This window comes from Nanorana parkeri, unplaced genomic scaffold, assembly GCF_000935625.1.
Source record: "Nanorana parkeri isolate BGI_ZX_2015 unplaced genomic scaffold, ASM93562v1 scaffold98, whole genome shotgun sequence".
Taxonomy (NCBI): Eukaryota; Metazoa; Chordata; class Amphibia; order Anura; family Dicroglossidae; genus Nanorana; species Nanorana parkeri.
The window spans coordinates 411,333-437,059 of NW_017306366.1; the positions used below are offsets into that span (position 1 = coordinate 411,333).

A 25,727-nucleotide genomic window follows, 5' to 3' on the forward strand; every position below is an offset into this window, starting at 1 on the left:
CCAGTGGCTGCTTGGTGGAAGGAAAGTGTTGGCTTAGATTGGTTGGATCAGTTCAGGGAAGGGAGGTGGACTAGGATCACAATGCCTTCAGAGCTGAGCAGCAGCATGAGGGCGTTACAGACTGCAACTGGGTGCAGCAGAAAAGATTGAGAACTGTACAGCACAGGCATTGAAATATATTATAAATAGTTGTGTTCTTGCACTCTGCACACTGTATGTTGTCCCTGTCCTTTTTCAAGTTTGGTAAATCTTGCTAGATTTATTTAGAGTTGAACGCCATTTCCCAAGAACCCCACTGGAACTAGTTATCCCTGTTTAATCATCTTTCCTGGTTTACAACAATGCCTTAGGCTGATGCCCTGGGCTATTCCCATCATATGTGGGCTTTGGGAATTTGAAATTGTAAAACAAAATTAAAAGGACAGATTTAGATGAGGACCTCCACTCCACTTGCAGAGGGTCTTTGCCCTTGTGCCATTTTTAGTTTGACACTACTGATATAGTCCAGACAGAACCCAATTATCAGACACACCGGGCCACTGTAAATCATAAGGGGGGGAGGATGACAACCAATATCAAAATACAGCACTGTGCAAAAGTTTTAGGCAGGTGTGAAAAACTGTTGCAAAGTAAGAATGCTTTCAGAAATAAAAGTGTTAATAGTTTATTTTTTATCAATGAACAAAATGGAAAGTAAATGAACCGAAGAGAAATCCAAATCAAATTAATATTTGGTGTGGCCACCCTTTACTTTCAAAACAGCATCAATTCTTCTAGGTACACTTGCACACAGTTTTTGAAGGAACTCGCCAAGTAGAACTAACAACTGATCTTCTATGGAGGTCGGCTGCTTCAAATCCTTCTGTCTCCTCATGTAATCCCATACAAACTTCATAATGTTGAGATCAGGGCTCTTTCTGGGCCAAACCATCACTTCCATGACTCCTTGTTTTTCTTTACGCTGAAGATAGTTCTTGATGACATTGGCTGTATGTTTGGGGTTGTTGTCCTGCTGCATAATGCATTTGGGGCCAACCACATGCCTCCCTGATGGTATGGCATGATGGATAATTATCTGCTTGTATTTCTCAGCATTGAGGACACCACTGACCCTGACCAAATCTCCAACTCTATTGGCGGAAATGCAGCCCCAGACTTACAAGGAAACTTCACCATGCGTTACAGTTGCTGCAGACACTCATTATTGTACCGCTCTCCAGCCCTTTGGCAGACAAACGGCCTCCTGCTACAGCCAAATATTTCAGATTTTGACTCTTCAGTCCAGAGTAAAAAAGGATTTGAGGCAGCCTACATCCACAGAAGATCTGTGGTTAGTTTGCCAAGATGTTTAGAACAACCAACCTGCCGAGTTCCTTCAAGAACTGTGTGCAAGTGTACCTAGAAGAATTGATGCTGTTCTGAAGGCAAAGGGTGGTCACACCAAATATTGATTTGATTTGGATTTATTTTCTGTTCATTTACTTTATTTTTATCAATTTGCAAAATGGAAACTATTAACACTTTTATTTCTAAATGCATTCTTATTTTGCAGAATTTTTTCACACCTGCCTAAAACTTTTGCACAGTACTGTTGTATATCAGATGGCTGATTCTATTGTTCTTGTGTGATCTGAAAGCAGCTAAAATAAAATCTGCACCCTATTAGAAAAAGTAAAAGTTGCTCACTCTTACAACCCACTGGGTCAGGGTAAGGAGCTCTAGCTCTGTAATGCAGAAACGACTCTTGCAAGGTTTGGGATCACCAAGTTTCCCAGGATCTCAGGTGAAGGCCCAGTGATGTCACCTTTGCTTAGGTGAGCTTGCAGGAAGCCAGGATGTTAGGTAAGAGTTCACTTGTTTCTTCAATTTTTTTCTTTTACTTTCTTACTGTGGGGTGCTTAAAGCATTCTAATTCCCTTACCTTTAGCCAAATTTTCTAAACCTAAAGTTAAACAATGCCAATATGCATATGACCGTTAGAGGGCCATTCACAACTGGTCTAACATAAGAATTTGAACATTTATTCTTAAAGTATTATAATTAGGGTTGGCCAGAAAGCCTGCTTCATGCTTCCTCGTCACCTGGTGACAAGGGAGAATGGAGGGAGAATGGAGACGGCTTCCCGGCTAATCGGGTTGCTGGGTGGTGAGTCATTACACGCCGCCTGGCTTCCCGTCTAATCAGGTATCGGCGAATACCGAAAAAAAAATAGTGGTACTCAATACCGAAAAACTGGTATCGGTTCATCCCTAATTAGAATTATGCAAGCCTACATAAATTAGATTACATTATATTTATATCTACTGCCTTATTTATCTTATTTTGTCTAAGGGTGACTCTTCAGCTGTCCAGGCACATTTCTGATTGTACAAACTTACAGAGCTCTTTCTAGTGGATAATCTACATATTACTATCAATAATACAGTAACAGCATTTGAAATCAAGCATGTAAAAATCTGGAAGCCACTTTAAAAATAACATTAAAGCTGAAGTTTATTCTGCTTGTATTTTGCCCCCTATGGCTCCCCCTTCCCTCATTAACAAACTAATTACATTTTTTAATAAAACCTTTTTAAATAAAACAGAAATAGATTAAAAAAAAAAAAAAAAAAAGGGGGGACCAAAATGGAATTTCCAACGAACAAGGAAAGGCATCAAGAAAGAATCTGGCCTTTCAGAGGGTAGGTAGAAGCACTAAGGGAAGACTGCTATATGAAAGAACGATGGACCTCAACAAGAGTGTGGTACACAACGAATCAATCATCATAAATTAGAAAATGGTGGGAGAAAACTTAGACCAACAGTGGCCAACACAACAAGAATGTTTTGTAAGTTAAAGGCCCGAAACTTAGGATACCTAACCCTTGACCTTAGGGAAAGGACACTTTGGACTAAGTCAAAATAAACAGACACCAGAACAGGGTGTAAAGTAGAAGCTACAGCCTGAAGCCTGAGCATCCAAACTGAAAGGAAGAAACTTCTGGGACACCTAATAGTAACAATAACTTACTGGTAAAAGTTGGGGTATAATACTAAACATAAGGTTTACAGCTATGAGATCTGCGGTTCTCATGGGAGGCAGACTACAGAGATATTACAGCTGTACTAGCTAAAGACTGGGGGTACTTCTGTCTCAACTGATCTCCTGCATTGAAGCAGGCACCCAGAAAGAGAACCAGTAGGTTTGAGCAAGCCACTGGTCGGTGCATAACCAAAGGGATACACTCCCTGAAAGGGCAAGTGAATAAAACATATCTTCTACATCCCAGGCACATAATCAAAGTGCCCTATGCATATGGACAGACATAACTTCCATGCAGGACATAAACGTAGATGCCTTTAACTGGCCATCATAACTGAAGGGCTTTAGACAGTTGCTCAACAAGTTGCACAACTCATAGGCCTAGTTCTGTGTTAGAGAAGTCCCTCTTAAAAGATGTGATCTATTGAGACATGGCATCAACAATTAAAATCACCGCCAAGAGAGGACAGTGTCACACCAAAGGGTTGTGCTATGGCTCTGAAACTGGAAAGTCATCTGCGGTGGAATGACACAGTGCACAAAAGTCTGGAAAGCACCACAATATAGGGCCCAGTGCCTGAAGGGTACATAATAGTCTCATATTACACTATTTAGAGCTCCACACACACACACAAGAAAGGTGTACAGAGACTGGACACTGTCACTGCCCTGGACTTGGGGAGTTCTCTGCAGTAAAATAGACCAGTACACAAAGTGTAGAAAGCAGCACAGTGCAGTGTTCAAAGGCCAGTCACATTCCAGGATATTATTAGTATATCCAGAGCCATAACCTATACTGGGAGACATCAGACACCAGGTCACACCAAGGCTGTACCACTGCTTTGAAACTAAAGAGCACCACCTGTAGGCAGCTGCATATAACCCATATGTCCAAGGATTACTACATTCCTGTGTCCTTCAATGGACTATAAATAAATTATCAGTCTGCATCCTATCAGCTCGAGTGACTGCTTTGCAGTGCTATTGTATTCAGGCAGCCATGGGCACTGCAGCAGCTGAAAACAACAGCTGCCACTGGAGATTCCTCCGATGTCTAGCGTTAATGGTGTAATTGATTGACTTTCTCTCGCTGAGAAAATCAAGCTGTGTATGGCTAGCTTTAGTCAGAACACATAGATGCTTAATGCATACCACTAAAAAACTGCATGGTTCAGAAGATAACCAAATTGGATGGAAAGGCAAATTCCATATTGTTTGCCCCTGCCATTGAAAAGTTGCAAAGATTCTTACATGGAGATCCTGCCAGTAGCAGCACTTCCTCCTGCAGGCTGACAACCCTACTCAATTGCCAGCAATGCTGTCAGGCTTATCAGGTATATCAGATACACAGCCCAATGGTTATCTTAAGGCGCTCACATGGCAGACTGAGAACGCTGCTGATTTTGGGTTTACATGCCCTTTAGCCAGCAGTCACCTAGCTAAAAGAAAACATGCGCTGTGTAATCTGGTGTAATACTAGAGAGAAAAGACTTTCAGATAATACATTTATATCATAACTGATGTCATGGAAACGTCTGTAGAACTGCAATACAATAAACCAGTCTCTTAGTCAGTCCAAGCCATCAGGTAAAATGTGGGATTTCTGGCACTGGCAATTAATTTATACTACTCAATTTAAATTAGTGGTAGGTCTTTAAAACATACAGTCCTAAATAAAGCAATCTATCACAAGCTGTCAGAGCAGACCTTGTGCACAAACTGCACCGGAGAAAAACAGAGCGACAGAGCAGACTTCACAGGTCAAATTAGGCTGATGTTCAGTTTTAATTCACTTAATCACCAACGACATAATTGTCTGCTACAGTAAGTAAACCACTGCAGGGCATAAAATGGGATTACATGTCCACGTGAAAAGGGTTATCTGTCTCCCCATTTCTCCTATGCCGGAGGGGTATGGAATACAAAGAGATGTTATACTCTTCGGGATGATCCAGGAAAATTGCTAGCGACTGCTAAAAGTGGGGGTCCCTAAATCACCCCTTCTTTTCAGTTCACAAGCAGATGAGCTGATCTAAACAGGTGAGAAATGCAGACAATGCACTATAAAACCATACTTTCAATTCCAGTGTGCTGGAATTAACCTTCAAGACTGATAAATTATGGTGATTCCAAAATGCAAAGCAGCCAAAAAGACTGTGGCACCAAATCACATGGGAGAAGATGAATAGAAAGTGGATAAAAACCAATAGTGATATTGATGTATGCTTTCATTTTCTAACCTGTGCTACCACAGTGACAGAAGGGGGCCTAATGGTTGCTAAATGGGTGGCAGACACTTTGTCTTTCTTCCAATATTACAGTTTGCATTAGCCCCAATGGTTAAATTAATGCAAGTTGTTATTTCTTTTAAAACTCGCTGTACACTGAAGACCATCCAACACTCCTTTAGCAGACGTCAAATGCCTCAGATATTACCATGTATGTGTTGGATGGCCCATTGTCAACAAGGAAGTTCTAAATTTAACAATACCCTGAACTATGGAAAGAAATGTTCTTTCTTACTTCTAAAAAGAGTTAACATCTAATTTTTATAAGTAGCTCTCATGCACACAAAACAATGGGGACAGACAGTTTATAAACCAGTGGTATGGCCTTACATGCACAAATGTGAATACTACTGCATTCAGCAAAATCCCAATTTATTTTCATGGATGGGAAAAGAAGAAAAAAGGCAAGAGGACAGCCCGGTATACTGTATTTCTTGTGAAAGTCATGTGACCAACCTTTCCAGCTTTTATGGAATGTTCTCTGCAGAGAACACAAATGGATAGTGTCGGGTCCTCAACGTGGCCTGCATTTGATGAGCAAACTGGTGTCTGTCGGAAAGGCGGTAGCAGTATCCGCTCTCCGTTACAAATGTCCCACTATTTATTAATCTTCACGTTAACTGATGTTATAGTTAATGTGCACTATGGCTAAGTAGCTTTTCCTATATTTAAAATTATTAATGCCCGTATAAAGATCTCTGTTTCTTAAAAGGGTGACTCCAAAAAAATAAAAAAATGCAATACTGCAAAAACCTTCTATGTCATCATCCTGCATCATATATAACATCATGGCACCATTCACAGTATCCAATCTACAACTTGGCTGACTAACTTTGTAGCCTCTACAGCTCAAATTTTGGGATTTTCTTTTACTTTCAGAGACAATGGCCACGAGGACAAATACAGAGGATAAATCTCCCTAACAGGGACACAGACAGCAATATAAACCTGACAGGTGTCCTAATCCCTCTTCACTCCATCTAAAACTTCGCTTCAGTTGCACTTTATTAAAGAAAACTTACAAAAAATGTACCAATAATATTCTATGTGTACAGCCAGGCTAGCTTTTTCATGCGATAGCCTACTGTGCATCACTTAAGGACAATACCAACAATTTTTTCTCATTGGAGGTAATAAGTAATGACATACACATTGTGGCAGTGCATGGCAATGCCACGGTGTAGTTTGGCAACTTTGGCACCCAGGACTCTCAGCCAGAGGGGCTGAGAGGGTCCAGAATGTAAACGGTTTTATAAGGAAGAAGCTGGCTTTTCAGATTCTTCTGGGTTTTACGAATTGTAGCTGGGATCCGGAGCTTTCTTAGAGCCTTGGGTGGGATGAAATCTCTAGTCCTGGGGCCAGGTGTTGCCAACAACCAGTCTAGGCGATCAGGTGGCTGAGAGCAGCCTTATTATGAATTCAGACCACAGATCAGAGTGGAGGTGGTGTGGCGTGTGCTGGAGGCACACGAGGGCCAAGCCAGTGAGGCTGGAGGATTAAGCTGCCCATACACCTTACAACCATCGCACGACTTTCGTTGTGCGATGGTTGTAAGGTGATTAAAATTTCGTACGATCTGCCCATTTTGGACAGGCAGATCGTACCTGCGATCATCGCTTCCGATGATTGCAGTGCTGAGCAGGCAGTGTGCGCTTGCGCACATCGGCCTGTGCGACATTCGTCTTCCGAGCACGCCACGTACGATTTTCGGCAGGTTTCCCAGCTTGCTCGGAAGACGTAAGTCGTGCGAACTTACAGTAGAAGCGGTCGCACGCTGCCCAAACACCTGCCGATTATCATACGATCGCGGGATCACCCGGCAGGTGTATGGGCACCTTAAGACACGTTGAGAGAGCCAGGCACACAAGGTGTGTGGAAAGCTGCTGGAAGCGGCTAAAGGGTATAAAGTACCTCTGAAGCGTTTTGTTGAGGAAAACGTTAAAGTCCTGGGACTGGGACACTGAGTGAACGAGACAACCTTGAGTTAGTGAGACAATATAATATACCCTATTTGCTGAAAGACAAGTGGACTTTGTGTTATATGCTGAAGATAAGCAAACTTTATTTTGTTATATGGTGAAGATGAGCTATTATTGTTGGATTGCTGTGGCTGTTAACCAGGAACAGGCATTATTTTCTGTATAGGCTAAAAAACGTCTTTGACAGTGATCCCTGCATGCTTACCATTGTGCCAAGTTCCCCAAATATCACAACCTATACATATAGGATCACAGTAAATTTGTTCTTACCTTTACAGCCAGGATCTTCGCACTGGAAACATGATATGCTCTGAAAAACACAATCAATATAAAAAAAATGAGTGCATGACATCTGCTTCTCCAACATGGAAGTTTTAGACTGTAAAATAGTTTTAGTAGTGCACATGTAGAACGTAAGGTTATTGGAAATATATCTTCCAATCAGGACACAGAATTTTACTTGCTGTGGCGTCTCATTAAAGATGAACTCCGGGTAAAGAAAACCTCATATCCTTGCAGTGAGGCTACCCCCGAACTGAAAGGGTCAAGTGATCATTTTGTCTAGGGGTCTTAAATAAAGCAAATACACTCACCTGATCATCGGTACCCTGTCAGTCAGTGCTCACCCCTCTCCCCCCTTCACTCTGGTCGTGGAATGTTCGTTGGTGTCCTCATGTCTAATGCAAGTCAATGAACCTCATGAGAGACATGATGACATCAGCAGTCCTTAGACTGCCAGAGCCCAGGGGAGAAGAGGCTGTGGGGACCGGTCTACCAGCCAGGACGGAGTTGGTGGGAATACAAAAAAAAACACAGCCTTGGGATAATTACCGGGCATGTTTTTATTGCTGTCTGTGTACCCACATTAGCGCCTGCGTTCCGGTCCAGTGCGATCCGCAAAAATGCTGCAAGCACTATTTTTGCAGGTCACATTGGACCGGAAAGCAGGCACTAATGTGCCTGCGTTCCGGGTGCGGGCAATCGAACTGTGAGCGGGGAACATGGCTGTGGTGCAACCCCACGCCACCTCCCACCCCTGAACGCAGGGAGTAGGCCGGCTTGCATTCCAGTGCGTTCTAGAGGCGCAGGTGTCCTATACTCCAGCGGTGCTCGTGTGGCCGACGTTGCACGCCGGGATAGGTGTCCCGCCCCTCTCCGTCTGCAGCGTCTGACACATTCAGCCGGCAGCCGCACGAGCACCGTGGGAGCATAGCCATAGCCAGCTCATTTTGCGCTAGTGGCAAGAAAAAAAAGGTGTGTGATATCACCCAGTGCCCTGCCTCCAGGATTTTTTATTTTATTTTTTACTATTTTTTATTTTTATTATTGCTTATTTAATTGTTATTTTTTAAATGTATTTATTTATTTATTTTTACTATTGGGAGGGCTCCGGGGAAATATTAGTGGTCTAAACAGCCCCCTGATATTTCCCTTTTTAAAATAGAAAAAGAAATTGAGGACACAAAGTCCTGTGATAGCGGCTCCGTCCCTCGCCCCCCCCACCGCCGACTGCAGCTTCACTTTTCCTCGGATCCCCGCTGCATACAGATACATCGCTACACGATCGACTGGTAGATCGCGATCGACCTAATGGGCACCCCTGTCCTAGATTGTTCACTTCTCCTGACTTCCCCAAACTCTTCACCCTTTTGTGAATAACTCTGATAGTGTTTTACTGATTTTTGAGATTTATGTGGTGCCACTGTTTTCCATGCACCCTGCTACAAGGTACACTACATGGTGCTAGATGGATGTTGAATGTTAGGAATATATACCGGACAAGGGTTTAACTTCAAACCTTTACCTACTCTATCCCCCCCCAAAAAAATTGGCTTTAGATACACTTCAAGCATACATATATCTGAGGAAAATCCAACTGATCAGGCAGGAAATGTTAGCTGATAGCGCCAGAGAGAAATAAAACTGGTAATGTTTGATGTGTCGAATGGCACCCATACACCTAACAAAGTCCAAGACCAATCCAGATCACATCACATCAGTCTGGGAGCAACCACAGATGAGTGAAGGTTGAACTCCCCCAAAGTAGCAATAGTGTCAATAGATCTACTCGGTGTACAGATAGTTACATATTATTTGAGGTTGAATAAAGACACGGGTCCATCAAGTTCAACCTTTAGGGCTTGTTCACACCAAATGTGGACCATATCTGCATGAGTTTCTGCACATGCAGTGCGTTTTGCTGCGTTCCATTGTAGTACGGGGGGTGGCCCCACCAAGGTTTATTAAAAATGTTCCTTGGAGCTCTTCTTAAAGTTATGCCACGTGAATGAGAAACATGTGACAAATATAAAATAGGTGTCATCTCAGTTTGGCCGCAAAAGTCGAAATACACTTTAAAGAATACAATGGAACCTTCTCTACTGCCAGCCTGCTGACTGGTCAGTAAAAAAGCAGCAGCAGACTGATGAAGCCATCTCTATGCTCACTCTGCTTCCTGCTCGTATTAGCATATTCCTTGTCAACACTTGCATGCCGCACATCAGAATAGTTTCCAGTCCCACCCCTCCCACTCTGAATGCAGCCATATAGGTGATACAAGAGTCTAATACCAAGTAATATCTAGGTTCTTACAAAAGATGCATATAAAACGGCATTTAGCTTATCAATTGATTAATGAAAACAGAGTTTCATTAATTTGTGTAATTTATCTCCCTAGAACTCAGATTTAAAACTCACACTGACACACTGGGGGGAATTTATCAAAACTGGAGCAGACAAAATCTGGAGCAGCTCTGCATAGCAACCAATCAGCTTCCCCTCTTCCATTTTCAAATCTTAACTGAACAAACTGAAGAGAGATGCTGACTGGTTGCCATGGGCAACTGCTCCAGTTTTTATAAATTCCCCCCATTGAAGGGAATTTATCAAAACTGGAGCAGCTGTGCATGGCATCCAATCAGCTTCCTTTTTCCATTTTCAAATCTTAACTGAACAAACTGAAGAGAGAAGCTGATTGGTTGTCATGCACAGCTGCTCCAGTTTTGATAAATTCCCCTCACTGAATATGAAGAATAGCATGCAGTAAGATCCATTGATGAATACAGATACAAAATATTTTACTGAAATGACACAAGTTAGGCATGACAAGTTAATGCGTGATGTCATACTTGGGGAAATTGTACAATGGCAGATACTGAGAATCCATAGCAAGCCACAGCTAAAGTACCATAAGAGGGACAAGTAGATCATAAATCACTAGCTGGGGACCACTAACTAAAAGGTACTACGGCTGCTAGGTTATGAGGTTAAGTATAAATTGTAGCCACCTAGTTTATTGGCGCTGAACCTCAACATTTCACACCCTAGGTTAATGGTACATTATAAAACATTTATACAAAGGTTATGCTCTGTGACTTATTTCATACAGGAACAAACACAACAGACTTCAACATGCGAATATCCTAAAACATTTCTCGTCTCAGCTCCTCTCTAAGTCTGCTTATCAATCTCCAAGATTCCCCAAAAAACCCTGGAGCTGTGCATTACAGTGCAAGTAGTATATCTAAATGGGAACATAAAACCTCTCAATTCCTCTCTCGTAAAATGATATGTAATAAAGCTTTCAATTTCTTAGGGTGAAAACAACATACACAAACTCTGACAATGCTTAGATTTAAAGCGGCCCTCTCGTGCAACACCGGCCAATCTGCCACATATGTAGGAACCTGAGCAGCTCACTCACACATTGTGTTGATTCGTGTTGATCCAAATTTCAGACACTTTTAAATCTATACATGGAGTGTAGAGTTTCAGGAATGTTTTCTGCATGTCCTGCGCATTTGAAGTTCGTTTCTTAATCAGATGACATTTAGTCTATTTTTGAACTTATTACTTGTAAGAAATTTAGGCTGTTCCCTTAGCAAATGGAATGTTTACAGCGAGTAGTAATTAGTAAAGTAAGGCATAGTCCATCTTTTAAAATGGATAATAAATGCCCCGTGCTGTTACATAGTCATAAAAATATGACACAATGCAGTGACGCTGGGAGACGGAGCAGCGTCCCACGGGGGAAAAATAAAGCATGGATGCACCGCTGTATCAGCAGAAAAATTGCACTTTCGGCATTATGCCAAAAGTGCCATTTTCGGCCAATATGTTTTGGCGGCCAATATATGGTGCAGCCCTAATATTTACAGCAATGCAGAATGGCACAGGCTATAGAGGACTACACATCCCAGCAATACTTTATATAACAATAGCATTTCTGTATAAAGTACTGCTGAGATTTGTAGTCCTCAGCAGGCGATTGCTTGTAAGTCATACAGCAATCGCCTGCTGTTAAAAGCGGTACCAAGAGCAGCCGTGTTCTTGTTTTAACCACTTCTGTGGGCCACCGTCTATAGACGTACTGCGACCCAGAAGTGGTTAAAGTGACATTAAAGTAAAACGGATGATCCGACACTCCCGGCGGAGAGACCAGGGGCCCGCCGCGCGCTGGATAACGATCCGGCGGCCGGCAACTTGCTGGGCCCCCCGAGAGCCTGAGGCCCCCGGGCGCCCGCACCGCCTGCACCGGCGGTAGTTCCGCCACTGACACAATGCATAGCCATAGTCAATATTTATATTAATGTGAATTGAGAATTTATATAGCTAATTTTCCTTAAGCCATTGGCTCATTGGCATTAGTAGCTGGATATTTTAATGCCATCTTGTGGTCGTTTTGGTTATTGTTCCATGTTTTCAGTGCTCCCTCCCATTTATGATGTTTTTCCCTTTGTTCATGAGGTAGTCACTTCTGGAGTCATGGCTGACTGTAATATGGCCACATGCACATGAATATGCTTGCTTGGAAACATTACCATCTCTGATCTTTAAGTACCATCTGTTCATTAATCTGCTGTATCCTGCTGTCCTGTTGTAACCTACAATAAAGCACTTTATGGATGAAAACGCATTTGGCGAGTTCAGCTATCTGATAAGGGTTGTCTGCAGTGATTATATCTGCTTATACAGGCCAGGCATAGAGGTCTCAGCAAGGGATAAATCGCTAATACAACAATCTAAGTCAGAATATGCACACAATTTAACCTCTTTGCATCCAGAGCAATTACAGGTTACATGTCTTTTTATGGAGACATCAGGGATCTATTAGACCCTGCTCTCCAATCCAGTCGATGAAGCACAGGACTTTTTACCCAGATTTTTTATAAGTTCAGTTGGTAATTTGAACCCAGACATGCTGAGAGCACATCGCTTCCAGGTTCAGTGATCGCAGAGCAGATCGGGGAACAAATGTTCCATGATCTGCTTCCACTTACCATCCTGAGAGCATTTACCATGGTCCTGGGCTCCCTATAACATTTACTTAATCAGTAGTCTACAAGTGGAGTGATGCCGTTGTCGCCAACTTGTAGCCTTTTAATTCACAGATCCTGTGAATAGATATGTGAATGAATGGCATGGCTGTGTGGGCAGAGCCACACACAGCCACAGGCAATGAAACGTATACAGAATGCTTCAGGGTCAGAAAGGTGGGAGTATTATTTTAAGGGGTTCACTTAAGTCAACAAATTACATCCTAGCAAGGTTAGAAAGTTGGAAGGCTGCTAGGTTACTGCTGGTAGGGGAAGCAGAGATAACTGAGCTGGCTTACACAATGACTTCAGTGCTTCTTGCTATGAACTGAAAATAATTTACACCACAGTGTCTGCAGCTCCAGAGGTCAGTAAAGGCTTTGGTATAAAGACCATTTACTGCTTGTTACGTATATTGAAATATTTGGATGTCCCCATCCTGGCCAAAGTTACACTTTGATTTGGCTTACATAGTTACATAGTTAGTCAGGTTGAAAAAAGTCCATCGAGTTCAACCTATAGAGATATGAAAAAAAAAAAAGCCTAAACAGAACGCTATCCCTACAATAACCCACTGTTAATCCAGAGGAAGTAAAAAAAACCCCATAAAGCATGGTTCAATTTGCTCTAACAAGGGAAAACAATTCCTTCCTGATCCCATAAGGCAATCGGATATTCCCTGGATCAACAATCTCTGATGCTTAACCTCCCTGGCGGTATTCCCGAGTCTGGCTCGGGGTTAATTTTCCATACTGGGAGCGGTAACCCCGAGCCAGACTCGGGAATGCACAGAAAAGTGACACTTACCTTGTCCCTGCGAGCATTACAAGCTTCCCCCACACCTTAGTCCATACCTACTATTCAACCCAGCCTGCTGCTTGAAACAAACTTTTTACAATATTTTTATTAATGTTTTCCATTGTGGTACAGTAAAATCCTTGTACAGTAATTACAGGGAACCACTCAAGACACCAGAGTTTGGAAGTAAAGATAGCATTTTGTAAAGCATACAACTTAAAATAAGTGCATGAAGGTTAAACAGCAATCTTTACATCACTTTGAAAAAGGTTATTGTTCAATATTGGCATTCTCAAAGCAGCAGTTTTGACTTTTAAGTCCTTGAGCCTCCAGAATGGGCAGATAGGGAGTTACAAAAATAGGAATTTCTATTTAATTAAGCAGAGTGATATATTTTCCAAAAAGGTAAATAAATGAACCTGGAATAAGTGAACCTGGACATTGGGAGAAGAATTATAAAAGTTCTGGTCAAACTTCAGGGGCTCGGAGTATAGTTTAGCAAGCTGTGTGTGGAATTTTTCAGCTGGTTCTAGTTTCAAGTTAGATGGGAGGGAATTGCGGGTTAAAACACTTTAAACTGTTGGCGAGGGGCGAGTCTGCATAATTACTTTTGGCATAAAAACTGTGCTTTGACCAGCAAAGTTTTTGTTCAGCTTTTGCTGTTTGAAAAGTTCTAATTTACTCAAGTTTGCCAAGGTTGTCATGAGAGGGGTATTTTTTTATTATTATATTTTTTGACTTAAATGTATGTATATAAACTGGACTCTAAATTCGCTTGGATCACGTCATGCTCCTTCTTCCTTCTTGAGGAAAGTTCAAAGTTGTATAAGGTGACCTCCTATAACTGTTTTTTATTCTTCTCAAAGCGCTGCTGTTGAACCAACTGTATCAGCATTGAAACAGAAGAATTAATCAGAAAGCATTTTAACAGTATATGCAATTAGTTAGGGAGAATACAGAGTCACTGAGCATCCATGTTGATGACTGGTGCTGAACAATCAAGTGCATGCAAGAAATTACTGCAGGATCGTGGAATGATCAGGGCACTGTAAGAATATTTGCCAAGGCGATGTTTAAAAGAAGACACTGGAGTATGAAAAAAAAGTTCCCTAGAAAGTGGGTGGAGATCTCCATGGGTCAATAAGTTTATGTTGGAACAGTAGCAGGTTAAAAGATTTAACCTTAGAACTAAAATCCTTTATTATGACAGTTGCCCTGGAGTATCCCAGTCCATTCAAGGTCCCAGAAAAGGTACCTTTTATTTTGAATGGCATTTCAACACACTAAGGCAACTCACCTGGGCTATTGCATTCCTGAAAAAGTCCTTGAGGTAATGCACCGGACAAGTGTTCGCTCGGTCTTAAAAGCCCCAGTTCCTTTAAAACACTATCACTACATCTTTTTTCAAAGTTTACAGTCCGATACATTTTCACATTGGCTTTATTCAAAGCATACACAATGTAAATTCATGTGTGCCAATACATTTCTAAATATGCTGTGTATGTGTGTTGGTTTAACTGCAACTTTTCTTAGAAATAAAGCACAGATTAGAGCACAAAATTATGTGCTGTAATGTTAGACAATCTAAGCTCACTTCATATGCAGGGTAGGATCTTACAATAACAAGGCAAGGAGGCTTTTTATAAACAAGTAGAAGTGTGATGTATTGCTCACATCAACCAGATTCCTCCTTAAGGGCCCATTCACACCACCTCCAGATCATCTCCTGACCAGACCAGATTGTTTCTGGACCTAAAATGCATCCCAATGTTTCCCTATGCTCTTCTTGGCCTCAGTTCACACCATCGCAGTCAGTTCCAGACCAGAAAAAATACTGCGTGTCACATTTTTTCTGGTCTGGAACGCACCGTTTGGATGATCTCATCACCCCTGGACTTCCTGCTTCTTTTGAGAGAGAGACTTGTGAAGAAAGGAACCATAATGGCTAAAGTGGACACCAAATTCTTTTTAGAACTTGTGGAAGCCTGCCCAGATTTGTATGATCTGAGGTATGGGCAATACAAGAATAAAAGGAAGATGGACAAGTGGAGAGGCATTGCTGCCCAGGTTGTCCCTGGCTATAATAATCTGAGCAGCTCTGAAAATAACTGTGGTACGTTCATGTCTCTTATGTGCAAGTATTGTGCTGCTCTTTTCCTGGCTATCTGTAGGTCTTGCAGGGGTCCCCCAGCAAGACCTAAAATTGATTGTACCAAAAACGCAGGGCGTTCCAGATCTGGTCCAGAAAATGGTGTGGTGCCCTAAACTTTTTCTGAAAGTTGGGGTGACTTCTTCCTTATAGGATACCCCCAAAAGGAAGTAAAAAATACTATTCAGTTTAACAAAAAAAAATCTACACTCAAATTAACATTTTACACATCTGATTCTTGCAATCGACAGCAGATATCTTTTATCTAACAAAAGGTCTTTGTCTAAGCACACTCGGTTAAGGTTTCGCTAGAATTCATTTACCGACAATGAAGTGATGTGAAAGCCTACAGTTTACCTGGAGATCAAGAATCTGATCATGGACAAGATAAGATGCTTCTGTAACGTTTAATGCATTTAAGTACCACGCTAGTACTCTAACACTTGCAAAGTCATATGCTTAAAGCACATAGACAAATAAATACCTGTTACATGCAACACATCAGCCAGGACATTCAAACACACTGAAAGAGGCTCAAAAAACCATGGTTGCAAAATAATCAATCATTCTCACAAACATGACCAGCATGCATTATGTCCTTATGAACACTATGTAGACTACTACCCAACCTCCATCTGAGAGCAAATCTCCCTGCAAGACTTGTGCCACTCAAAACCGTAGAAAAACAACTAATTGCGTTGCAGTCTTCTTTTTTTAAAATCATAAATAAGCTTTATTGTACATATGCGAAGTACAGTAAGACAGTAGGCGATGCCTCATAAAAATAATAACAACAGAACCAGTACTCATATGGGATAGGAGGCATACATCGATTGTATCTCAAGTTCTAAAGCATTAATGGGCTGCCCGCCATGGGAGGGCAGTCATCGCAGGGCCAGAACAACCCTGTCTGGTACAACAAAAAGATCCAGAGACGCGTCTCTGGATCTTCACCACCCTTGCTGGGTAACCGTATAACATGCTATAAGTTTTACTTTTCATATTATAGCCATTGAAGGGGAAGCCAGATTTTAGTATTTTATATGTTAGTTATATGTGATGATTTTCGTTTTTTCATATGAGATTAAATAATGTTGTGATAGAAATGTAATTGTGTTTGATATATTTTTTTGCTTGAAATAATTTTGCTCTGTGGTGGGATCTCCTATTTTGAGGGAACTAGGAATTTTCTAAATATTTATACCAGGAGACCCAGGAGCTATATTGTATTTACATAAGTAATTGCAACCCCAATCCCTCATATGTATATAATATTAATGTTATTTGTTAAAGTGGTATTAAACTCTAACTTTTTTCAGTAATAAATCCAGATCAAACAAGTATACATTGCCCAGCAAAGCATTTCATTACATTTTTGCCCAAGCACTTAGAGTTATGCATTCGATCAGGTGGCTCCAACTTTCTCAGCTCGGCTTCCCTGAACTTCCTGACCAGTACAAGATCACAAGGGACAATACAGTGTCCAGCAGCTGTTTATCTACTAGTTTGGAGAAGGGAGGAAAGAGAAATAAGGAGTAGGGAGAAGGGAGGAGTGGGGAATAGAGGACTGGCTTGCCCTGCTGTACCTGTGTATTTGTGGAGACACACACAGCTTACTAGCACACACCAGGGTTGCTCCACGGAACCCTGCAAGTGAAAGATGCAACTCTAAAACAGGATATCAGGGCCAGTGCTCAGGGGACCAGCTGATTCTGCTTTAATCAGCATTTCAAGGAGCACCTTTTGACTTTAATTTTCACTTGAACTATTTGTTACAGAACTTATAAGAAACTGGTTTCTCCAACTCACTTCCTTGCAAAGCAGTTGGTCCTCTATACATATGGTTGGCTCCCATACTTTGACTAACTCACATACACCATTACTAGGTGACATGTATGCGTCATCTGTAGACTGAAATTGAGAACTGCAGTTCTAGTGCATTTTAGCAGGTCAGTTATATCATAGGCTTTCAGAACAAATTATGTTTTAGTTGTGATTTATCATTGTCTTAACAAAAGGATCTAATTGGTCCTTATGAGTCTTTTAATATCCTGTTCTTCTAATCTCTTTAGGAGTCCAACATGTTCTCTGCCTGCAACCAGCCTTGACATTTTGAAAGTGTTATGGATCTGATCCATTTGAGTTTTCTTTCATCTAAAGACTCTAGCTTAATGCTACCAGCACTGACTCCTGCCTGTTTATAGACTTTATCGCTTAACAATTGTTTATTTTTCATTAATGTCCATTCCCTGTCTGTGCATTAGTTGTACTCAGTGCGGCAATCAGAGGGTTGTAAAATGGGAGTGCCATACAGCAAAAAAAAAAAAAAACCTCCATGCAGGAGCTGCTGGAGAGAAGTGGGCACATCTGAAACTGCACCTCAGGAAAACCTTCACCTACCACTGGATTTGCAGAGGGTCCACAACAATCCATGCTCTTCTCCTGTATTACATATTCTCCATGAATATGAAACAGACAAGTCTAGAGCTGCAGCTAACGATTATTTTCAAAATCGATTAGTTAGCCGATTATTAAGTTCGATTAATCGGTTAATCGAATAAATAATAAACTAAAATGTAAAAAATGGCTCCAGTGATGGACTACTAGCTTGTATTGAGATTGCACTCCATCACAGGAGCAAGCTTGGAGCGGTGGAAGTAAAAAAGAAAAAAAATAGTGTGGTGTGCAATATAGTGAAAAGGAAAGTGTAAAATTATACAGCAATGAATGCAGAATGGCACCGACTATGGAGGACTACAAATCCCAGCAATAGTACATTATACAGAGCAATGCAGAATTTCACCAGCTATAGAGGACTACAACAAATCTCAGCAATAGTACATTATAGCTGGCGGTATTCTGCATTGCACTGTATAATGTACTGTTGCTGGGTTTTGTAGTCCTCTATACAGTGCAGTGCAGAATATCACCAGCTATATACCAGGGATACAACAAATCCCAGCAATACATACAGTGTATAATGTATTGCTGGGATTTGTATTCCAATGTATAATATACAGCACAATGTACCATCAGCTATAGAGGAATACAAATCCCAGCAATACATTATAGAGCACCATGTGTGGGAAAGTGCAGGCATACCTGAGCACAGTCTTCTAGCAACTTGCTTCTGAGATCGGACCTGTCTATCAGCGGCTGTCATCCCCCCACACCTGCACCTCCTTACTACATCTCCCCGCGTCCCTGTGCCGATCGGCGGTGAATGTGAGGCGGGGAGGAGGTGCGGCGTAAAGAGCGTGGATGCAGGCGGGTCTGGCAGCGGCGAGTGTGAGGTGGGGAGGAGGTGCGGCGCACAGCGTGTGTGGAGCCGTGAACAGGGCCAACTGATCGGAAGCCGATTAATCGATTATTGAAAAAGTTGACAACTTTTTCAATAATCGATTATAATCGATTATGTCGATTAGTTGTTGCAGCCCTAGAAAAGTCATCTAAAAACTACAACATTAATGAAAAGCATTAACTCTAAGAAACCAACACATTCATTCCTTTCAATGAATCCTTCTCGAGTTCCTTGGGAGCCCCAAAACCCATAGCATGTTGATCAAATATCAAATTTTGGAAAATAACCCAAGGATTGTTCCTATCCAAATTTACACTTCAAATTATGCCATAGTATGCCTGGTATAGAAAGCTATCAGGTTTAAAATAACTGAAACCACAACAAAATGTTTTTTTTATTTTCTTTATCTGCAGTCCACTCACTGTATTATTATGTCACTGTACTCAAGCCAAATAAATTCTTATGTCATGGACATAAGAGACATGGATGACAAGGGTCAGGAAACAATTATAATAAAAGGAAAAAGGAAAAAATCTGATGGAAATTATCAACACTTCTTGCACCCAAACTCTCTGCCAACTTAATTAGCTCATCATGAAACCGGACCCTTGTTTCCAGAGGATGGCTCTACAGTTTCCCAAGCAATTAAAAGGCAAGGCTTAATGATTTAATTATGGTGTGCGCCAATTCACCCGTGGAGGCTCGGGTTAAATTTCGTGCGTACGGTACATGCCTGGTTTGGTTTAGAGATCACTGACGGTACCAATTTAACATTTAATTATGGGGATGATTTGGGTCACAAAGAGAGAGCACAGGTGGGTGGTGGGCACATGTCACAGGGAAGGAAAGGGAATGTGCAGACTTCAGTAAAAGATCTCAATTGCCTCAACTTACCTCAACACACACAAACTGTAAAGTGATTAATGTAGCCTGAATAGAGGCTCTGGTTACAGTGTAACACACACCTTCCACGCACCTCTGTCTTACTTAACAGCCAGTCCTTCAAATGAGTCTGTAGCAGCTGCAGTAATTACTTGTCTGTCTACACCATTTACATACCAGTAACTGGCAGGAAAAATGAACCATGTAAAGCTGCTCATATACACCACTTTCAATTGCAAACACTCAATTGGAATGGCAATGGATCCATTTGGTTTTTTCTGCCATCAAAAGATGTAGAATGTAGTTGAAATTCTGTGGAATTTGCGTGTATAAGGCATCCTACAAAACTTATACCTACTTTTAGCCCACTTTATACAAACTCCCTTTATTCCATACCATCCCCATGCACTGAGTGTTTTGCCAATACTTACCATAAAACTCTGGTTGCCAACTGGCCAGCACACGACCTCTTTAAAATCTTGACCAGTGCACCCCCATCGCGTGCATGTTGCAAATCCCATTCATTTGCCGAAGGCCAGTCAACAGGTTGACAGGATGCAATTGGGCCTTTGAAATTACTGCAGTCTGTAGGATGCATGTGCAGGGGACACAGTGGCTGTGTGAAACTGGGCAGGCCACACAACAAAGTTCACCACAGTGCCTTTAGCAAAATGCTTTCCAAAATGAGAGGCTCCAAAAACAGGAGTATGCAATCTGCGGCCCTCCAGCTGTGATGGAACTAATCCTACCATGCATCTGCCTCCAGGAGTCAGGTCTGTAGGATTGCCAATGCCTATTGGGATTTGTACTTTCAATACAGCTGGCGTGTCGAAGTTTGCCTACCTCTGTTTTATTAGATACAATAAAATGCTGTAGAGCAGCTGGACTTAAATTCCATTAAGCTATTATAAGACTATTTTAGAAAACCAGTCTTGAATTTTGTTTAAGTTGAACTACAGGCAAACAGCTAAATAAAAGTTGAAATACATACAGTATATGGAAGCTCATTTCTGTCAAATGATTTATAATTCTGTCCATCAAGCTCTGAAATTTGCACGGCCTTTCCACATAGCACTGCCCAGGTAGCAGGACGACCTGTCATTTCTCTACTGCAGCTAAGACACACAACCTGGTCACCTGCCTGCCCCTAGCTTGTGATTGGAAATTAAAAAGGCAGCAGAATACTAGTGAGGTCATCTCTCTGCTCATTAAAGAAATACCTTGTAGGGCAATATATATTTGTTTGATGTGAATGTATTGAAAAGATTGGGAGTTTAATTCTACTTTAACATATCCTCAACTGAATTCTTGTGGGCCTTTTTATATCTGCCCAGAGTTCGGCTTCGAAAAGGCATAGAATTTTCTCAGAGGTAGATTGAAGGTTGGAACTCATTATTTAACTCAAAACTCACTACAAACAAACTACATTAATGGAATGTGTGGAGAAAAAAAAAAGTGTCTCAGAAGAGCTTTACAGTGTCAGATGTGCTTGCATAGCCCCTGGGATTTTTGTTGCGCAAACAATTTAAATGGGCCTTTTTATTTTGCGTGACGCTTAAGTATGCAAGAAAAAAGAACAACTCACAAAGCCCTTTCATTTAAGAATCAGCCTGTTTCTAATTAAACTGGTGCCGGTAACTGGTTGCCTAAGTTTTAATCAGTTTCAATCACCTATTGATCTGCATACAGAAGCTAAGCAAAAATCATCTGAGTAAGAGATGGTTTGGGAATAGCTTGAGCTGAGATCAGACCCAGCGGCCTTGGAAAATAAGTCCTGTTTTAAGCATCCGATAAAGAAGCTGTTCAGCGCGGCAGCCCAAGACCCGGCACAGAATGACTTTAACTAACCAGCAGAAATTTATCATCTTCAGCCAAAATCAATGTGCTGATCAATCCCTCCCCCCAACACTGCCGTCTGCAGGGACTAGCTGGCAATTTAGGGAAATTACACCATGTAAATGCTTGTGCTTTTAATTGAACCATTTCATCAAGACGCCTACCTCGGGCTGGCCCTCCATCTATCTGCCCTGTACCAGGCAGTTTGTCTTGTAAGATCTACACTGCAGGCTGAGGTGTAGGGCAGAATGCTGAGACATCAACCAAGCTTACACCTGCAGCAAGCTAATGCAGACAGATCGGCAGCAGGGCAAAAGGAAACAGGCTTCAAAGTTAACATTAGGAAAAAGTCAAAAAGGAGAAAAACAATAAACTTTAAAAGAGAATTTATAAGATGTAAATAAATGGCTATAAGGCTTACCAGAATGTCCATCTAATGGAAAAATACAATCTGTTAAAGGAGAATAATTGGGAGAGTAAAATGTACTCCGCCTAATATTTAGAGCCCATGTTCTATCCAAATCTCCAACTCATCGAGATCTCCAACTACCTCACTTCTAGTGCTCAGAAAGACTGGGGCTCTGTACAGTTGCGGTGCGCATAGCGTTTTCAGAATACTTGTCGAGTTTGCCACCTGCTAAAAATTGTTAAAATGCAGCTGTACAGAGCTCCGTCAGTCTCTGTGTTTTGCAGTCTAAAGGTGCCCATGGACTGCTCGATTCTCGTACGAGAATCGCGGGAAATCCCGCGATCGTACGAGAATCGAGCAGTGTGAACGAAGACGTGCGACCGTTTCTACTGTACGGTGGTACAGTAGAAAGGCATCATGGCACACTCACAAACCAGCATGTAAAACAACTTGTCTCACCACTAAGGACAATGACAGAGGTTTGGATACACGTCTTCTGCAAAGGATGTGTAAGCCGCACTGCCGCGCCAAGGCACCTCTTATAGTGCGGTCCTAACTCTAAACTATGAGAGTCTCCATCTTGGAGCACATGGGGGCAGAAGATATCAAATTGGGTGCAGGCCTGTCAGGAGGACGCCCCACCTCCTTAAAGGTGCAGCGACACACAAGGGATCCCGCACATCCCATTGGCAGCTGAGAAACCCCATGCGTCGCTGCACCAAATCTACTGTACGGTCGCACGTCTTGTCGAACCAGCATGCTCGAAAACCCGCCGAGAATCGTACGATTGTCGACGGGTTTCTAGCCTGCTCGTTCCATAGCTGTGGAACGGGCCGGTGTGCGCATGCGCACACTGCCCATTCTGCATTGCGGTCATCGGAAGCCTCAGCGGGGCGGGCTTTCGATGATCGCAAGTACGATCTGCCCGTCCAAGGTGGGCAGATCGTACGAGCTTTCAATAAGCATACGACCATCGCAAGACAAAAGTCTTGCGATGGTCGTAAGGTGTATGGGCACCTTAACGCCGTCTGGTCGAAATCTCCAACCTGCAAGTACCCGGCATTGAGGTAGTTGGAAATTTCGGCAGAACACCGGCATGCGACACTGGATCTATGGATCATGTGACCGCAGATCACTCAGCTCAAGGCCTCCTCCTTGCAAAGGGTGGGACTGTCAGTCATTACCCCCCGCAGGGATTGCCCCCTCCCCTCTCTGTTCCTTTAGCACTCATTGGAGGGGCAGACAGAGTAAGGGCACAGCTGGCTGACTTTATAGAGGCCAAGCCAGCTGTCAATCAGGCAACCGGGGTGGATCCAGATAACACTGTCAAGAAGTTTACCGGCTGCCTCGTGGCTACTGCCCGCTAAATGCTGACTTTGGGTCAATGGAGTACATTAGTAAATGTACGCCTGTGACCCAAAAGAGAAGTAAAGCCAAATAAGAAGGTTTGCCTTTAGTTCTCCTATAAAACCAGAAACCAGTGATCGCACTAAACTCAGCTAGTTAAGAGTACTGCTTCTCTTTCTTGCAACAGGCAAAAGGCATAAAAACATTATTATGTCCACTATCCCTATCATAATAACTATAATTATGACTTCTATAAAGGCAGGGCCGCAGAAAAATGTATTTCAACATTGGAGGCAAATGGTAACCTGGATCTGCACAAGAGGAAAGAAGGACAGAAAATGTTTTCAAGTGTTATATGAATAAAGTATCCCAAGCAAACCTTGAGTCCTGGTTTACACTGAGAGTTTTGTAGCGCGATTTCTGCCCTAAAAAACGCTCCAAAAATCTGCCAAAAAAAATGTGAAGTGGTTGTGAAGTTCTTGGATCTTCCCGTCAATGTTAGGGTTGCCCTACAGAAGAGATCGCTCCAGTTGTGGTGAAACTACAAATCCCGTAAGGCATTGCAAGACTCTGAAAACCACTGACAAGACTTCCAGAGGCAGATGCATGATGGTATTTGTAGTTTCACCACAGCTGGAGGGCTGACACTGGGCTACCCCTGCTTAAGGGCTACTTCATACCATCCTCACTTTGTTTTGGGGTGGAAGGGGGCGTGGCGGCGCAGCCACGCCCTCCGGCTGCAATGTGATCGGCCGCACTGGAACGTGTGGCACATCTTTTTCTGACTGCACCGGACCGGAAAGCTGATGTGCCGCGCGGTCCCGTGCGGTCGATCGCATTGCTGCCGGAGGGCGTGGCTGCAGTGCCATTGCGTTTAATTCTCCGTCACACTGCCTCCCACCCCAAAACAAAGTGAGCCGGCTGGAATGCGATCCATTGTGTTCCGGCCACAATTGGGCCGGAACGCATTGAGGATGGTCTGAACTAGCCCTTAGGGTAACCCTAACATGGTCAGGAATTTTAGAGCCATGAACAGATGTCCACAGATCCCCATTTATACTATATATGCGATAAACAGAGGTTCCCACAGGGTGAAGCAGAGGACAAAGCAGGATTGCATACTGACAGCTTTACAAATGATTTTTAGTCTGCTGACATGAAGAACTCCTCTATTCACATTCTTTACAGGGTATCTAGGGTCAAAAACTAAAAATAAATTTGTATTTCTGTATTGAATGTCCATAAGTTCTATCCCACTCCTAATAATCATATTGATTTAGAAGTTTATAAACTTACGCATTGAAGATGCCCATAGGATGTACGTCCTCAATGCACTGACACCATTTCACTCAGCTCTATCTGTATACACTTCTTTGGGTCACCATTCTAACACAGGCTGCTGTCTGAATTACAACTCAACGTCTGAACAATGTAACATCATTATTGCTTGCTGGAAGCAGTGCATGATGGGATATGCAGTCTTGAGAAATGAAAATGGCATCATATCAAGCAGCAGAGAAAGAGATGCAAGGTACACTGGGAATCCAGGAAGTTGATGAAAGTGATGGGCAGACAGAAGTCAGAACTTACTACATAAAAGGGATTTTTTTCAAGTAAGCTTGGCTGTAATATCAAAACCAACTCTAGAATGTATTCCTATTACAATGCTGATGTTACAACAGGAGAGGATATGCTGGGACTTTACAACTCCTTTAAGTGCAGCCAGTGCAGAGTATCAACCCATGTTCACCATAGAAAGCAACTAGTGGACACTTATGAAAACTGTGCCCAGGATCCTCCAAGCAGATGCAGGAACAGAGAGAAATGGGTGTAAACTGATAAAAAAAAGTCTAAATAAAAGCATAAGGCTGAAAACACAGGGCGAGTCCTAGACATTCAATGGTGTAACAGCGCAAACGTTTAATTAGGCCGTGAAAAGCCGGCACAGAACCAGAGCTGTCTGTTCCTGAAGCTAGAACAGGATGGATGATGCACACTGACAGTTGTTTGAGGCTTAATTGGTTTTAGCAAGAAAGTTAAATTCAAATAAACGTGCAGACTCCTCATTTACTGCCAGGAATAAAGACATACAGACTTGTTAAAGGTGATGGGAAAAGTTTTTATGACTTTAAACGAGCTCTTCCTCTTGAGGTTTTCCGCTCTGTGATTTCTAATATATATCAGACTTTTCTCCTCACTTTTTTTTTTTTTTTAGCTGAATCAATTAGCTATAGTTTATTGCTTTCTCGCCTACATTGTGTATCCTTCACTCTACAAAACGAAAGAAAATATGATGAAATGTACGTGCCAGTGAGCAGATAGCAGCCTTCTCTTACTGTAAGCTACAACAAAAGACCAGCACACAGGTTTAAAGGGGGGGGGGGGGGGGTGTACTTCATTT

At 42.2% G+C, this 25,727-nt stretch overlaps 1 protein-coding gene across 1 annotated transcript in view; it reads right to left on the bottom strand.

The window, feature by feature from the left end:
• The window catches only part of MAP2K5 (mitogen-activated protein kinase kinase 5), a 141,758-nt gene that overhangs the window by 62,080 nt on the left and 53,951 nt on the right, over positions 1–25,727 (bottom strand). Inside the window, exon 9 of the mRNA XM_018552818.1 lies at positions 7,560–7,599. Coding sequence (XP_018408320.1) covers positions 7,560–7,599 — 40 coding nt within the window. The remainder of the gene's footprint in view (positions 1–7,559; positions 7,600–25,727) is intronic.